Here is a 17,777-nt window from a genome sequence, read left to right on the forward strand (position 1 = left end):
CAGCACACGGCTTTTGATGAGTTACGACGCCGGATTCAATCGCCACCGATCCTGGCACATTTTGACGACGATACCGACACGGTGGTACGCACGGATGTAATCAACGTCAAACTTGGCACCCTATAGTTCAGCGGCAAGACGGTGTCGACAAAGTCATCACCTATGCCAGCCGCGCTCTTTGTTGCTGAAGCTAACTGCTCAACTACTTAGAAAGAATGTTTGGCTGTTGTCTAGGCCGTCGCTAAGTTCCGCCCATACCTGTATAGCAGAGCGTTTCGGGCCGTCACCGACCATCACTTGTTGTGCTGGCTGAAAAAGTTAAAGGCCCCCTGCGGTCGCCTGGCACGTTGGGCGTTACGCCTGCAGGAATTCGATTTTGCCATTACCTATAAGTCCGGCCAAAAACACAACGACGCCGATAGCCTGTCCCGCGCTCCCCTCGAGCCTCTTTCAGAACACACCATCGACGCCGATAGCTTCCTCGGAGCGGTCAGCACGTCCGACCTCGTTTTCAGACAACGTCTGCTGAGGCTGCTCATCGACCATCTCTAAGGTTGGCACCCTGAAATATCCCGGTACCTGGTTCGTCGGCCATCATCGTTCTGCCTCCAGAGTGGAGTGCTTTATAAGAAGAACTCTACTCTCAGTCCGCGAACTTACCTGCTTGTCATACCGTCTGATCTTCTAGACGAAGTCCTCCTTGCCTGCCATGACGAACCGACTTCCGGCCACTTTGGTTTCACTCGCATCATATCGCGATTCCTGCAGAGCTATCACTGGCCACAGCTTACTTTAAGCGTTAAGCGTTACGTCAGGAGGCTCCGACAATGCCAGCATAGAAAAAGCCCGCACTGGAGCCTCCCGGCATTTTGCAATGCATCAAGCCACCCAAAATACCATTCAACAAAATCAGCATGGGCCTTCTGGGGTCATTTCCTCTGTCGTGCAACGGCCACAACTGCATCGTGGTCGCTACAGACTAGCTGATCCGTTACGCTGGAACGAAGGCCCTTGCGTGGGGTACTTCCGACGAAGTTGCTCATTTCTTTATGAACCACATTGCGCTTAGACACGGCGCCCCGTCGAGCATCATTACTGACTGAGGCGAGGCGTTTACATCTCGGCTCCTACGGGTCATCTTAACTCTTAGCCAAACAGACCACGGAAAATCCACAGCGCATCATCCGCAAACAGATGGCCTGACGGAACGGCTCAGCAAAATATTAAAGGATATAATCTCGATGTATGTACGTTGGCGTTGAGCATCAAACGTGGGATGCTTACGTAACCTTACGTAACCTTCGCGTACAATACTGCAACGCAAGAAACCACAAATTTTACCCCGTTCCGTCTAGTCTATGGAAGGGAAGCCTGCATGATACTGAACACGATGCTCCCAATGGGAGAATGAAGTGGTTCCACCTGACGCAGCCGACTTCGTGGAGCAAGTAGAGCAAGCCATGCAGCTGGCCCGGTTGCACATCAAATACCAGCAATCCGCCGACGGCCGACACTATAACCTTCGGCACAGGGATGAGCACTACGAAACGGTTCGACGAGGTGTCGGTGTGGACCCCCTTGCGCCGTAAGGGCTTGTGCGAAAAGCTCCTTTAGTGCTTTGGGATTTAACACTCGTTCCGAGTCAGCGCTTGCGATGTCTGTTCTTATTTCCAGCTCAAGAACAGTTCGTTTCTTTAAACATCTTCCCCTTTTACTCCTTCCCTGCACGTCGACTTCAAACTACGGTCCAGGTACCCACATTCTACCACTTCTACGGCACACTGCTTTGTATCCACTAATAAGCTCTACGCAAACGAGAACTCTTTGTAGTTTCGGAAGAGCGAGGATGCTCGGATTTGAGCTGTGCTATGAATCAAGTATAACGGGTCACCAGCTTGGACAGAGAATACTGTCTGATTTCTGCACTGCACCGCATTGCGTGGGCCAGCGTTCGAGAGGTATCTTAGCAATTGGCGGCGTCTTGTGACCGTGCGTGCTATAAAAATACTAATTTGTAGGAGGCAGGAGGCTCAGGGTACCACCAGCGGATGATCACATGGCCATGACTTAGAGCGCTGCTCACCCGAAGAGGGAAAAGGTAGCGAAAGGCGCATACAAGTGAGGTCACGTGGTCACGAATAGATATTCACATTGGTTTCAAGGGAAGAAGCAGATATAGTTCTCTCCGTAAAATCGCAATGATTTCAGGACTGATTTCAATGGAATCAGAGCACGCCGCGGTGGCCGAGTGGTTATGGCGCTCGGCTACTGACCCGAAGGACGCGGGTTCGATCCCGGCCGTGGCGGTCGAATTTCGATGGTAGCGAAACTCTAGATGCCCGTGTACTGTGCACGTTAAAGAACCTCAGGTGGTCGATATTTCCGGAGCCCTTCATTAAAGCCTCTCTCATAGCCTGAGTCGCTTTGGGACGTTAAACCGAGATTAAGCAAATTATTGGAATCAGTTACACCAGTTGCTCAACACTTGAGCTATACTTTATATCTTAAAGGAAGAACTTTTGAAGTACACGACCGAATCCATACCATCAGCATTCAACTTCACGCACCCATCCTACATGATAATCCCTTCCCCTCTTCGCCCGGCTTCCCCTCAACAGCGAGAAAGGCTGCTAAATGGAGCGACGACTAAGTGCGGCTCTGGGCAAGCTTCATGACAGCATTGCCGCGGATTCGGTGTGTGCTACCATCGAAGCGCCTAAACTATTATAGAATCCTCCTTTTACTAAAATCAAAGCCGTAGATGTATTCATGCATAAGCGGCTCCTATGCCAGGAGCACTAATTCGCGGCGGCGGTATCCTCTGAAGCGTTGAGCAAGACAGACTGACAAGTGCACTCGGAGAGCTTTGCGAAAGAATTTTCCACCGTCCCTACATGTCGCGCAATATTTGCCCGGCATCGAATTCTCCAGAGATTCTGATTGCACTACTATATCACCATTCAAAAAATCATCGCAGTTTTCCTGCGAAATCCTCGCTAAACAGGATATTACAGCATCACGTAGCAATATGGCTACTTCGGCTAATGTACTAAAAGATTTTTTTTATTACTTTCCACTGCGAGTTGCTCTAAGCCTTCCACAGTCACTGACACAGCCCACGTAAACTACTTGCTTAAGTTCGTTTTGCAAAAGCATACCTAGTGGTCGGTGCGCAGCTAACGGCACAGCGGTCGCTCCCATATAATAGCATCCCGCAAATACCCCGCAAATTCAAAATCAAAGGCCTCTTCCTTCTATTCTTTTACACTGGAAGTCTTTCCATGTGAATTTATGCTTTACAGACGATAAACCTACTTGTATGTTTCTCTAGCACACATGCAAAAATTCAAACATCCTATATGACTTCACTTGTATTCTCCGCTTATAGAAAGCGTAATGGTTCAACGTGACACAATCTCAGTAAATGGTGACGGGGACGCTAGTTTTCCTCGTGTACGTGTAGGTAGTACTGTAAGATGTTCTTATTAGTATCCTTTCTTTTTATGCGAGTCTATGCATTTCTCAAACTTCCGGGTCTCGGGAGATCCATCTTTGTTTTATTTCCTTTTCCTCGTCCATTTGAGCCAAAATATCATGACACGTTCCTTGTCACTCAGCTCATCATAATTGCATAATAATCTCTGTGGAAATAACTAACCGGCCTTATCATTCGGGAAGCGTCCGCAGGGAGTTATCTACATCCTATTTCGAATCTGAAAAGTAGCCGTAAAGCAGTAGTGCATGGGTTTAAGGCCGTTCATCACTCTTCTCTTTTCGTTGAATTGGATGTCATATAGCGAGAGGCGGCCAAATCATGACATTGCGCTTGCTGCCTGATAATTGTTCTGTTATTGCTTGCAAGTAGCGGCGCCAACAAACTGAACCTAATTATTCGATGTTCACCGCCACACTGGAGTCTGAACCCAGTTCGGCGATCGAAAAATGGCGTTGTGGTCAACAGTACCCATGTCGGCACATAAGTCGCCAATCATCACTGCATGGAAAACCTAAATTAACACTGTGAAGACGAAAAATGTTTTACTCTTATCGTTGTCGATCTGTGATACCGCCTTGTGATACCGCCTGTGATACTGCCTTGTGACGCCGGTAATATTTGTGCTGCACATCCTGCCCTTTCTTCAACAATTCAAACGCGTCCCCAGACAACACTGCATAATGAAATGAGCGATAGCTAATGCTCAAATGTACCCAAACCCTTCTCCTCTGCGCTTTATATATCTGGTCCTCATGGGCAACATTCCGTGAACAGCAGGTGCTCGGAAGATTTTCGAAAACCATGATAAAAATTCGCTGTAGTTTAGCTTTGGGTAAACCTGGCGAGGAACGAAGGAAACCTCCGATTCTGCGTCGCTGGTTAGACGTACCGCCTGAAGTACTTTCGGCTGTTTCTTCGCAGTAGCACTCTTAGGTCGTTTCTCGACGCGTGTTGCACGTTCTTCTTCTGTCTCTTCGTAGCCTCATTGAAACGTTGAAGCTTCACTTTCTCGCGCACTATCACGGCCGTATGTTCTTACCCCTCCATCACAAAACCGGTTTCAACCCCCCACCGGCTCGCCGCTGGTATAGATACGCAGCTCTCCATTGATGTCACAGGCGGTGGCTCCGCCCCGTTGTCATGCAGAGTATCTACCTCCATGATTGATGTGCTTGTTTACTCATATTTCTTTTATATGAAGTCACCGTCACACAGCATCGCAAGTTATCCAGTTCTTCAACATTTGACCTTGACGTTGATCTTCGAGAGATTTGGTGGTGGTCCAGCATCTTGATTTGGCATATGTGCGCCACCATGGCCTACGTGACTTTGCTCCACAATTTGACCTCTAAAGCTGTTAAAGGTCATGAACGGAACTGCCCTACCCTTTTAAAAACATGGCGTAGTTAAGATTTGGCTTCCTTGGCATTGACTTCGACCTTCACCTTCGAGTGATTGGGGATGTGGCCACCATCTTGATTTGGTATATATGCGCCACCATGGCCTACGTGACTTTGATTTATGGGCTACGTGACATTGCTCTACGGATTGACCTCTAAAGCTTATAAAGGTCATAAATGGAACTGCACTACCCTCTTGAAAACCTGGCGTAGTGAAGCTTTCGCTTCCTTGACCCTCACCTTCGAGAGATTTGGAGTGTGGCCCGCCATCTTGGTTTGGCATATATGCGCCGCTATGGCCAACGTGACTTCGCTTCATAGCCTACGTGCTTCATAGCCTACGTGATGCTTCATAGCCTACTCCATGCTAGGACATCTAACGCTTTTAAAGGTCATAAACGGAACTACACTACCCGCTTGAAAACCTGGCCTAATCAAGCGTTAGCTTCAAAAATCAAAGTAGGAGGAAAACAGACAGACAAATTCCAGCATACAGGCGCCATGGAATATTTAAATGAGGACGTTTACAGCGCTGTATACTCAAACAAAGATACGGAAAACAAAGCACAGAAATCATGTCACAAGACTGCAGGAGGCGACGGTACGACAATGTACAGGCGGGTAGTCTCTTCCTCGTAGATAAAAACAACGGCGAACATCCTTCGCTAGATAGCTCTATATTTTGCAGAATAAATGCTCTCGTAAATCGCAGCGTAAACAGGATCCCAATGCCTACCAGCTAAATGGGACGAGGACAAAAGTGCGGCCGTAGCAAAACGCATCTCACCAACTGTTGCGCACGGCAATTTTGCAAAGCATCAGAACATAGAAGTTTGCTGGCCCTCACCAACGCTCCCGGGTTCAAGTCGAGATACATAAAACTTGGCTTTATGCCCGCTTCGCTAAAGTTGTGCACACTGCCACTGCCGTTCTGCATTCTGCACATCATCCTAAGGGCGGCCTCCATGTACAAGCGCGCATCGCCACCTCCGATTTACTGGGCCGAGCCAGGTTGTATGGCCCCTGCTCCTTACCACTATGCATCTTCAGCATGCTCCCAACCGTGCATGGTGTGATTGTGAGACGTGCAACTGGGCCGAATAAAGGTGGTACCACCACTGCCTCTTAGCTTTTTTCGTGTGGCAATAATAAGTTGCCTAATGCGTAGCTTGTTTTTTGTGCACTCAACCGCTTAACAGCTACATTATTTTACGCCCACCGTTTCATCGCTGGCATCTTTTGTGGCTCTAACTTCGAGAGTATGTCACGGGGTCCCTAAACACTTCTTTCGTCTCAAAATTTGTCAGCATGAAAAAAAGAGGCCACAAACAAAAAGAAACAATGCGCCCTTTTTTGCGCATGTTTTCCTAGTGCTTGTTTTGATGCTGGCAATTTGTGAAGCATGTACCGACAGGATAAATGTTACACTAAGCGGAGCCCAATGGCTTTGTTTTCTCTCTTTGAATGGTAACTTCTTTTTATGGTTTCTCGAATATTTATAGTAGTTTAATTCGAAAACTTCGAAGGGACAGTTAAGCTCGGCCTTAAGGGTGCCACGCGATGGCACAATGCTTACTTCCCTTATATGCAGAAGGTCATTCAACACTTGGAATTCATAGATTCTTAGGAGTTCTCATAAGCTTCCTTGCACAGTGGTGCAGTGGATAAGCGATGCGTCACTGCCCTGCGATGGCATGTGCTTCCAGCGATGGGCCTTGTGCGGCCGGGGCTGCTCTTCCTGAGTGACCAATCATTAATTTAACTGCTACCTGCCACGGCGGGCAGTTTGCTCACTATCCGGTAGGCAGGATGTGATGGTGCTGCAACGTCACGTGACCTAGATGACCGATCTGCCTCCTAGTTTTCTCTGTTAGCATCACCTGCCACAGTCATGCTCACGATTCTTCGCTCAAGACGCTGACGCAGACAACGCCGACACCGCATTTTCTGATTTTCTGGACAACGGGCCTTTAAAACACTATCGCAATAAATTGTTCTCAAACTTCCTTATCGCCCCTTTTTCAGTGGGCTTCATCGTATTCTTTACTGTTTGGTTCAGGTGTCCACATGGGTCGGAATACTTAGCTGAACATTTCCTTTCTTCATAGCCTCGTTCTCTCAGAAGTGTGGAGAGTTGGGCTTGTTGGTTTGAGATCATGATAGAAGCAGCGCTTGTGTCTTCCTGCGGCGGTGTGTTTCTGCCATTATGCTCCTTGTCTCATTTCTACTGTTATCATGTGAAGACGGATTTGAGCACATACACCTGCCAGAGGCCGAAATCTCTATTGAGGTATTAACACGAGACACTACTTTATTGAAGCGTTCTTGAGGTCGAGGAAATCTACGGTGCCGGCCGGCAGCTTAAAGCCTGCATTCGACTGCTGAGAAATCCAAGCAGCAGTGCAAACATGCGAGACGAAGGCTGCGAGAGGAAGCACTCCTGATCGTGCTGCCCCCGCCCGAGTTACCCGAGCCAACGAGCGAATCGTTTATCTATCAGAGAATGTGATTTCGTAATGGCTGTCAAATGAAAAGAGAAAGGAAGCAGTGGGTGCCAGTTGAAGAACATGTGGCAGAATAAATTTCTCTTGCGCACTACCAGAAACCTGAAGGCAAATACCACCGGCTTCCTTTTTTTTGCCTCCCCATCGACCAGAGACGGGAATGTGTTCCCGCAAATACATAACGTGCTGATACATGTTGATCCCTTCACCAGAAAACAAGTAGTTCTGCCAATTTCTAATAATAAATTCAGCACAAAAATTTTTTGACGTCGCAGCAGATAATCTTATCGCAGTTTGGAGCTGATCTTTGGTAACGACTGAGGATTTTTCCTTAACTTACGACTACGCCTTTCATTACATTGCGCAGTCGCCACTTCTAGCGGCATAGTCTTCAGCCCCGACTTGAACATGGCAGAGAATAAAAAAAAACAGCGCCAGAGCGCAAGGAACAGCAAGCCAGAAAATGTTTTTTTAGTTTATATGTCGCGGTGACTCTCCCGATCATTTCAATGGTGAATGTTTCAATCATTCTTCAACGAGAGATAGGGACGGGGAACTAGGTGCACAGTGTGCGTAGTCATTGTATGGACGTCGCCGCAGAGGGAAAAAGGCAGATATTCACGAAAACGCATGTAATCAATGCTATGACGTAGAGGCAGCCACCGCGTGTGCTTTGACAACAAGCCAGACCTCTTTCTGTATGTTGAAGAAAGAGATCGTAGTGTAGCAGTCACGAAGGTTTGTCCCTATGGCACCATATAACTCAGCCGGAGCTTCTGGGTTAGAGCTCGACCGCTGCGGTAACATTTCTTATCAAGTTGAATCCATAACGTTCCTGCGTAATCTAGGCGGCGGCTCAATTAAATTATTCGGCGATAGCTTTCACTGGCAGGAAATCTCACGCGGCGGAGGAGGTTTGTTATCCATGACGCTTCCTACACGCTCGCGTCTACACTGCCTTACTAGCACGAACCTCGTCCGAGACAGCAGTAGAAGGTCTGCCCCTCCTATTTGTCACTCGCGGCATTTTCTATGCTTTCTTGCTCGCGGAAGCTTTGCATCGCTACCCTGTGTTCTAGTCTCCCTTCTTTCTGCATTCTGTTTTCATTTCCATCCGCAATTCTGCATCGAGTTGATGTTTCTGCGTTCGCAGTATTTTCCTCCATCGGCGAAAAAACCGTGCTCTTTTTGTGTGTCTGCGCGTGCGTGCGTGCGTGTGCGCGTGCATGTGTGCGTGCATGTGTGTGTGTGTGTGTGTGTGTGTGTGTGTGTGTGTGTGTGTGTGTGTGTGTGTGTGTGTGTGTGTGTGTGTGTGTGTGTGTGTGTGTGTGTGTGTGTGTGTGTGTGTGTGTGTGTGTGTGTGTGTGTGTGTGTGTGTGTGTGTGTGTGTGTGTGTGTGTGTGTGTGTGTGTGTGTGTGTGTGTGTGTGTGTGTGTGTGTGTGTGTGTGTGTGTGTGTGTGTGTGTGTGTGTGTGTGTGTGTGTGTGTGTGTGTGTGTGTGTGTGTGTGTGTGTGTGTGTGTGTGTGTGTGTGTGTGTGTGTGTGTGTGTGTGTGTGTGTGTGTGTGTGTGTGTGTGTGTGTGTGTGTGTGTGTGTGTGTGTGTGTGTGTGTGTGTGTGTGTGTGTGTGTGTGTGTGTGTGTGTGTGTGTGTGTGTGTGTGTGTGTGTGTGTGTGTGTGTGTGTGTGTGTGTGTGTGTGTGTGTAACGCTAGTAACGCCCCAACCAGGCGTTACTAGCGGAAGGGGGCCCGCGATGGTGCCGGCTCAGGGTCATTTTCTCGTGGGTGCACTCGCCTGCACCCCCCCCCCCCTACGGTCACTGCAATGACGGCGAAAAATCCTAAGATCCTAGAAATTGTTAAATCCCGGAGTTCGCAACTGCTCACATTGTATAACACTTGTGTTCTGCTATATCAGTGCACTCTTGCACACCACACGCTTGGTGCTGATTGAGGGATTTGGTCTTCACCATTCATCGCAACCAAGTGTTGCTTTCGGAAAAATCGATTAATCTCTTACGCAGTCATGAACTCTGACGCACTAGCCGCATCTACGAACTTCAGATGCCAGTTAAGTTGATTGCTTTCTTAGTATTTTACTGATTGTTATGTGAACATTCATCACACGAGCGCAAGTTTAACGACTGTGTAAGAAAAAAACGCACTAATAAGATAAATGTTAAGGTTGCTCCCAAATTTTTTACCTCCTGACGTTTTTTTAATAATTATTTTTTATCATACAGTTAATTGCAAGCCATCGCGATGAACTCAAGCTCCACTGCACAAATTCAACAAAATCTCCTTTCCACGCAAGCGGGCAACAATTTTTAAATGTGAGGCGCTAGACACATATTTGAAATTGCATAATTGAAGACCACTCAGAAAGGTTTTTATTCTCACTCTTTATTGACTTTGAGCTGCAACGTTTCTGGGAAATAAAGAGCACACGTAGCGCACCTTGCCTTGAAGCTCCTTTGTTAAATGATGATTTGTGTGGATATGGCTGTAGCTAGTTGGTAACCGAGATAAATTGGTCACAGAAAACAGAGAGACTGTGAACTGAACCAATTAACTAGTTTAGTTCATAGCCCTGCGTCGTGTGGCCTCCGTTAAACGTCACGTACATTTTCTTGCTGCTCGACCATCTGATGATTTTCTTTGCTAGCTTATATTCTAAAAGCTCTTCCAAGGAATCGCTGATGTCACCAAACTGAAGCAGTTTGCGCGCATGATGAATATCAGTACTGGAACTTTCAAGCGTCTATGATTTGTAGGGTCATCATGAATATCATCCGCCATTTTAAAATAATGGCACAGCCCACTGATCTTGAATTAGCATTGTACTGTGCTAGTCACGGGCAGCATATGCCAGCTGATTTTCTGATCTCGTATACAGGCTTGACTCTTCGCCTCTAGTGACCTAGCCCTCTTTTAGCAGTGGGCGGCTGCTCCAACTACCACCAGCTATTTGTTCTCAATGTCACATATCGCGCGTATGTCAATTTCTCCGTCTTTATTTTAGCTTGAATAAACTTTGCTCACATTTCCTTTCCAATCTACACTGCACATTCTTTCCCTTAACGTTGCACCTGATGTCCTGTTTACGATAACATGCTGCGCTTTCCTAAATGTATTCCAGATCTTCCCAAGCTTGCATTTCAGGCACTAAACATGAAATCCAGTTTAATACATTTTTTTTAAATATCTTCCATTTGAGGAAGGCATATAAGAGATCGATTCCAAGAAGAATAAGGGTCTGTTTTAAGTAGTTGATGAGTTGGATATCCAACGAGAGGCAACTGATGTAATTCCGAGTAACCAATCAAAACTTGATAGAAACACCGAATCAGCAGCACGGTGTGTCAATCGTGTCATGTTTCAAATACTGAGCAACCCCCGATTGCCCGTCTTAATGAATTTTTTAACCACCAAACCCATTAGGTGGTTTAGTCACATGGTCCATTATAATATTCAGAGCATGCGGAACAAAGGGTAAAATCTTGACAATGCCTTTAAGGGGCTTAAAAAAATATTACTTTCATGGCGCTTTAGAAGGCAAGCATCGCATTTAAAAATGACGGAGCTAAAATGAAACGCGGGGAACATGCCTCTAGCTATAAGCGCATCCCGTCGAGGTCATTCAATACAACGTCATAAAAGCAGGGACGCTGCCCCAGTGGTAACGTAGAAGGACGTCGCCAACAACATCGCGTCAGGGCATGGCGTACGCACCAGTAAGCCCTACGGCAGGACCTCACGTCTTAGCAGACATCCCTTCACATCGCGCGTTCAGCTTTGGGATTTCACAGATATAAGCATTAGTAAGACACACGTGTTCACTGGCAACCGCTGTATCTAAAAACCACAAAACTTCACCATGCCTGTCTCTTCATGCGGTTAGAGAAAAAGTGGGATGTTAGAAAAACACTAAACACGTGGGGGAACTCCCACTGGGCCCGCCAAAATATCGAACAAGTAGCAGGCAGCTTTTGTGCCTTACAAACGTACGGATGCTTTCCCTTGCAGCAATGAAGTGCATGAGCAGTATTTCGAAAGAGAACATAAAAGTGAGTTGCGAAATTTAGACGGTGTGAATTATTGAGGCAAAACAACAGTTCTTTTCATTTCTTTTATGGATAGTGCAGGACAGAGATATGCTACACAAGACCTCTTTTACGAGTGCCCTGCCTGCCTGCCCGGTTCAGGCCATCGTTTCCTGTGACCCGCTTATTAGGAAATGTCTTCGAAGGAGATCGTGATACAAATAAGTCGCCAGTGTTAGTATTCAGTTTCTAAATGTTTATCATGTAGCAGAAGGAAACAACTTTTTCACGGTGTAACCCAAAGAGCCTGTACGAGAATGGAGATTTTTTTCTCCTCGCTGGCCCTGTGTAATATTTTAAGGGGTGAAACGATTGTAATTATATTTTCTCTCTAAGAACTTAAAGCTGTCTTTGCTAGAATGAATGCCACATAATAGAATAAAAATTGAACGCTTTTCTTTAACATAGGTCATTGACAAAAGTGCTTGTTTAAGAGTAGAGATCTCGGTAAGAAGCACACATTCACCCAATGGCTCTAAAGAAGCAATGTTGCAGACAAAATTCTTCCCATGATTTATAGCACTGAGTAGCACTGGATGCAAGTACAGTGATTTTCGGGATCACTTATATCGCAGGCGCTAAAAGGTAACCAGTGAGCAATTCAAATATTCGGGAAGACTTCGGTATGAACTCGTACTCCAGATTTTCGAAGTATAAAAATACTCTTATAGGTTGAACAGCAAAACTGGCAACACAATTAAAAGAAAATGTAGTTAATCATTTCAAGCTATGAGTTCGGAAGAAACGAGGCATCAGTATTTTATGAAAATTGCAAAGGTCTCAATTGATCAAGACTACAAGGCGTGAGCTTGCGGTGTAAATAATCGAATACACAGAGGTCTAGCTTTAAAGCTGTCAGCGTGTTTAGGTCGCCGCCCATTCAACCTTTGTTTACACGTTTTCTAAAAGCTACGGTACAGTTACCCATACAGACACACTGCTACCGCGCCTTTCCTGACGGCTTCTTATTACTGCTACGGAGACGCCCCATATTCGTATCGCCAGCAGCGAACAGGCGAAGGTGACTGGAGCTATGTTGTTTATGAGGTATCACGCGTCTGCAGCACGAACGGGAGACACCTCCATTTGTGATTTTCGTATAACACCGCTTGGTGTGCACCAGCGTCAGATAGGTTTCAAAAATTCTGACCGCATCTTACAACCATGTCTCCCACAGCATGACGCCAAATGCTGCATCAGAGACGAGAGGCTCGGGTTGCGTGCGGAAGACTGTCACATGATCAGAATTGAAAGAGCGCACCACCCGAAGACGCAGAAGGCAGTGTGTGGCATATACCAGCGCTGGTACGTGACCGTAGGCAGACGTTTGCGTTGAGATCAGGGGACACGTAAGAGGCAGTTCTGGTGTAAATTCGTAGTTTCTTTTATAGATGAATGACAGTTCGCAGTCACATTTTAAGCAATGTTCTGAACATCATTGCACATGATTTCATGCACATAGGTTTGTGTATGAATTACATTGCACAAAACCTCGGCTCTTAAAATATTTTATCCTGTCAGAAAAATAATATGTCATGGTAAATGATAAACCCTATCCGTTGCGTCTATGAAACATTTTCAACAAACCAACGTCGCCGGTAATTTAACCGTTTCAGTGCTTTAAGTTTTGAGCTTATCAATGCTATTACAGCGGATATACTTTTAACTCTCCTTTATCACTCCCTCGTAAAGAAGGGCTCGCCGGTTTCTATCAATCTTCTAATGTTGTTTAATTCAATATTTGTCCGTATGTTTAGCTGCGACGCTTCTTAACGAGCGAAATGCGTGGCCTAGTGACTAATGTTATCAGAAAAGACACTACATCCTTTCAAATCATACCACTATTATAGTCCATTCCTTTGCATTACTTACGCACCTGCGCGTCACAGCAGCTTGAGGTCTCAGTCCCCGCTGCTCCGAAGTTCTGACGGCTGGAATCCGAGGCGGCACAGGACACCCGGGGGCGGGCTGCGTCACTGGAAAAGAGCGGTGGGTATGCGCAAACGATAGAAGTGCCCGGTTTAGAGGCTAAGCATGTCACTTCTAGTAAGCAGGAAGGAGGAGAGCGGTGCATGTTATATCCTTAGCTGTCACCCTCAATGTTACGGTTCCATTTCGGCTGCGCAGATCACGCACCAAGGTTCAGCAGGTGCGACCCATATTCGTTGTGCTTTGTGAATGGCAAACAACAACAGAGGACGACCTGCTGCGAGTTGCTAGCTCTGGCTGCCATGCTTCTACGCCCTTTTTCCGCAAGTGTGCCACTTCTTTGTCCGCTTCCTGTTCATTGCCGAAACTTTACATACCCTTTTTTCTTCAATGCATCCGTAGCTGTCCTCCAGTCGCCTTTTATACGTTCGCACTTCGTTATTCTTTATTACCATGCCATCTTCCGGCTTGGCGTGTTGCACAAAAGGTGAAAAAGCGGACCTCAGTTCAGAATCAAAACCGTGAGCATTAAATTTTCGTGTCCTTACCCCCCCCCCCCCCCCCCCCCAACCACTTCCCAATCACATATCTCACCTGCCAGTGTTTTTCGACCCTGAGAACTGAGTGGGCGGCGTCACTCTGTTCTGACTGTTGTGAAAAGGCATTTGATGCGCAGATATGGAGCGAACGCGCACAAATCTACTCTTGTCCAGAGTAGTGTTTACTGTCCGGCATGTACAGATTGAGATTCCACAGGTACAGCTCATTGCGAAAAGTTTCACAATGTGATCTTTTTTTTTTCTTCTTTTTGCGAACATGTTCAGAACACCTGTCGTCTGTTTAATCGTTGAGAGCAGGTACAGGAATTAAATGCTCTGCAGGACCTGCCAATTACACTCAGGCCCTTTTTATCTATGCTGAAAAATGTAGCATTGCACTGGTCCCGGCAAGCCCTCATGAATGTTTAGGACAGCAGTACATGAAGATTCTGACGCGTTTATGCATAATATTATCAGTATAGAATCAAAAATACTGCGACATAACACTGACCCAGTGCTACGTACATTTGTTTCGTATAGCATTCGCGCATTTTCAGCACTCTGTACTATCTTCTCCTTCTTCTTCCTGTTTTGTGTTCGCACGGCTGATACATATGGATCGCAGCCAACTAGTGCGGCAGATGGGACTTTCAGGTTTTCCTTAGCGTCATCGATGTGACTGCTGCTGGATAATTTATCGCGTTCGTGTGCACCCGTAGGTAGCAGCCATTGTAGAACAGACATGCACCCTTCTTCTCCGGCCTTAAGCGCATTTTAAGCTGTAGACCTCGAGGACGGTCATGGCTCTCGTGTCATTAAGCCAAATCTAACTATGTGCGACACTTGTGCCGCTGAGCCGGTGCACATGGACTGTGATCGTACCAGATGTGCATGGTGACCAATGAAAGTTCTACTGACGTGCCCTAGCGCTTGTGTTGTGGCAGGCGTCGCTGCATCTGGTCTCACGTAATCTCTGCTAGCATTCAAAGTGCCTCTGAGTGTTATCAGTCGGTATCTCAATCGGCCAAAATCAACAAATTCCTAATATGCTGGGCCTAAAGATAATGCCGAACATGGGAGGGAATGGGCGAGCGCACCCTTTCTAAATAGTTGGCCTAAAATAAATATAACCAACTTCATCATCAGCGTGACTACGCCCGCTACAGGACAAAGGCCTGCCCCTTATCTTTCTCCAATGAACCCAGTCCCAATACAGCCGCGGCGCCTGATATCCGCAAACTTCTTAATTTAAAACACCCATCAACTTTCTGCCTGTCCTGATACGTTTGGCTTCTCTTGGAATCCAGTTCCTTCTTACCCTTATCGGCCATCAGTAATCTTGCCTTCGCATTACATGCCATTTCAGAGCCCATTTCTTAATTTCGTCTGGGACGGCTTTTACAAGGTTTTCCTTAATCTCCCCTGCTGCATTCCTTTCTCTTCACGTTGCACCTATCATTTTTCTTTTGGACAGCCCACGGCGTTTTCATCATTATAAGTTGAGCGCTTTTCGTTATTCTCCACGTTGGGTACCGGTAAGATAATGCTGTTATATACTTTCCTCTTGAGGGACACTAGTAAACTGTCATGCATGACCTGACAGGACCTGACAAATTTGCTCCACCCGATTGTTACTCGCCTATTTTTCTTCCCTTTCGCAATTCGAGTTCAGGCCAGAAATATCAACAGGTGTAGAAATTGCGCTCAAAACACAGCGCTCTATCCAATAGTAGCTTGACGCTCCCTTTCTCTAAAGACGCGGCCCAACGCATGAATCAATAATGTGTTTCCTGCTGCCTAGAAAATGAAATGCTCTTCTGATCGCAGGCACCCGCAATACTAATAGTGTGCAATTACTGTTGTGGAAACGTGCCTCTTTACTTAACAGGGACTGCCAGCCCGTTTTTTTTTTAAATTATCGAGGCAGACCTCTGAAATAGATAACCTCAGTTTACTCTCAGATTAAAACCAAATTTTGCTTTAGAGAATTGAAAGGGGACCTTAAATTAAATAATACAAATGGAAAAAGAAAAATTACTAAGACTCGACTGTTCTGACGCCGTTCTTTTACGCGACTAAGTTTCGACGTGTCCGGAAGCGCACGGATGAACAACCATTTACCATATTCGGAAACAGATGGAACAGCACGCGCCGGCGTCAGGCGCCCATGTTTAATGGGGACAAAAAAACGTTCGCCCCATAATGCTTCTGCCAGCAAGCTGCAAGGATCAGCAACTACGGAGCGGCATTTATAGAAAACATGACTGATTCACAGATAGGTACGCAGCACAGGTCTCACATTCTCCCTCCTAAACTTAGTCTCCTCTTTAGTGTTCTGGAGAAGTTAGGGGATTATTACTGAATATTACGACCCGGTGCGTACTACTTAACCCCACCTGGAGAACACTGAAATTCCATGCAGAACTGCAATCCAAACGTTATAAACGGTTTGCTTGTTGTGGTGGGTTTTATGGCACATAGGCAACTGAGGCCATATTGCGCCAAGAACACTATAACCGCTTTGCACTTGATGGATGCGGTAATGAGGAATATGTGTATTTTTATCAACTGGCCAGCGAAAATAACGATCGGGCCTCCGGGTCCCCTTCGCTAAACCCAGCTTCAGCGGATGGCGCAGTAACAAACTGTCAGATATAATAGGGAGTCTAAAATAAAATTATGAAGGAAAGAGGTGTGAAGAATACGACCAGGATTAACCGAAGACTAAAGTAGGTGAAGAAGCATACGGTGAGTTGGAGAGAGATGATTGGTAGAGAAGAGAAGAAGGTGACAAGGCTTACGTGGACTAACGCCAAGGCTATAAAAGGGCGAGGGAGAGCGAGGCACGAGGGGGGGGGGGGGAGAGAACAGAGACGCGGAGGCTCCGGCGGGTCAGGGACGCTTCGGCTGGAAGAGAGTGACACCGGCTATTGCTCCGGTGAGCTCGCGCTCTACGGCTTCTCTTCGTGGACTTCCTACCATTCCTGAGCCCGTTCTGGGGAGTCAACGGAGGACACTACATTCTGCTACGGCCAGGGGTGTCTCCAGCGCTGTTGCCACCCATCTGGGTGGTGCCCCCAACGCCAACAACACCGGTATCACCTCCACGGGCACTTGGACCGGGAGCTTGTACGACACAGCCAATGACGCCGCCAGCGACGCCAGCCTGAGCACTTCGACCTCCACCTCGACGCCGGCTACTCGACCCATACAACGCCGTAGCCGCACCGAACCAACTATGAGCACGAACGCCAACCTCTAACTGTAGATCGCTAGCAGTAGACGCTGGTAACAGCGTTCCCGGGTAGTGTGTATCTATAGTGTTCGTGTTTTGTGTTAGTGTTATTTTGTTAGTTTTTTGTGCTAGTGTGTGTGTCACGAAGGGTGTATTAAATGTGCGTCTGCGTGGGTACACCTGTCGCCTAGTCCATTATGGCAGTCCGAGTGTTCTCCGTGGAGATCCATGACACAACCACAGATCAAATAAATGAACATATCAGTTGGCAAAGCTGCATCATTTTACCTTTGTGTTCAATGATGAGCCAACTTCATAACGTCCTAACAATACTTTTTAACTTCGGATAGCGCGACATAGCACGCTGTCCTACGTACAGAGTTGAACGCCTCAAGAAGTGCGGGGGGTTCATAACGTTGGGATTGGGGTTTTGGATTAAATAAAAACGTTGCATAGGTGGGTGTCATAATATACAGCAATATGCACCCACCTAATGTACACCTGAGAACGATGCGGTGAAATTTACCTATCATTCAACGCGGCACAAGCACACATCTTTCGCATTCTTTAGA

The 17,777-nt window shown here is 46.7% G+C and overlaps 1 protein-coding gene across 1 annotated transcript in view; it reads right to left on the reverse strand.

Annotated features, from left to right (window-relative positions):
- LOC144103474 (ornithine decarboxylase-like) overlaps window positions 1-17,777 on the reverse strand; it is a 105,154-nt gene that overhangs the window by 45,088 nt on the left and 42,289 nt on the right. Inside the window, exon 3 of the mRNA XM_077636181.1 lies at window positions 13,379-13,478. Within this exon, the coding sequence (XP_077492307.1) occupies window positions 13,379-13,478 (100 nt within the window). The remainder of the gene's footprint in view (window positions 1-13,378; window positions 13,479-17,777) is intronic.

The sequence above is a fragment of the Amblyomma americanum genome, chromosome 9 (assembly GCF_052857255.1).
Source record: "Amblyomma americanum isolate KBUSLIRL-KWMA chromosome 9, ASM5285725v1, whole genome shotgun sequence".
Classification (NCBI taxonomy): domain Eukaryota; kingdom Metazoa; phylum Arthropoda; class Arachnida; order Ixodida; family Ixodidae; genus Amblyomma; species Amblyomma americanum.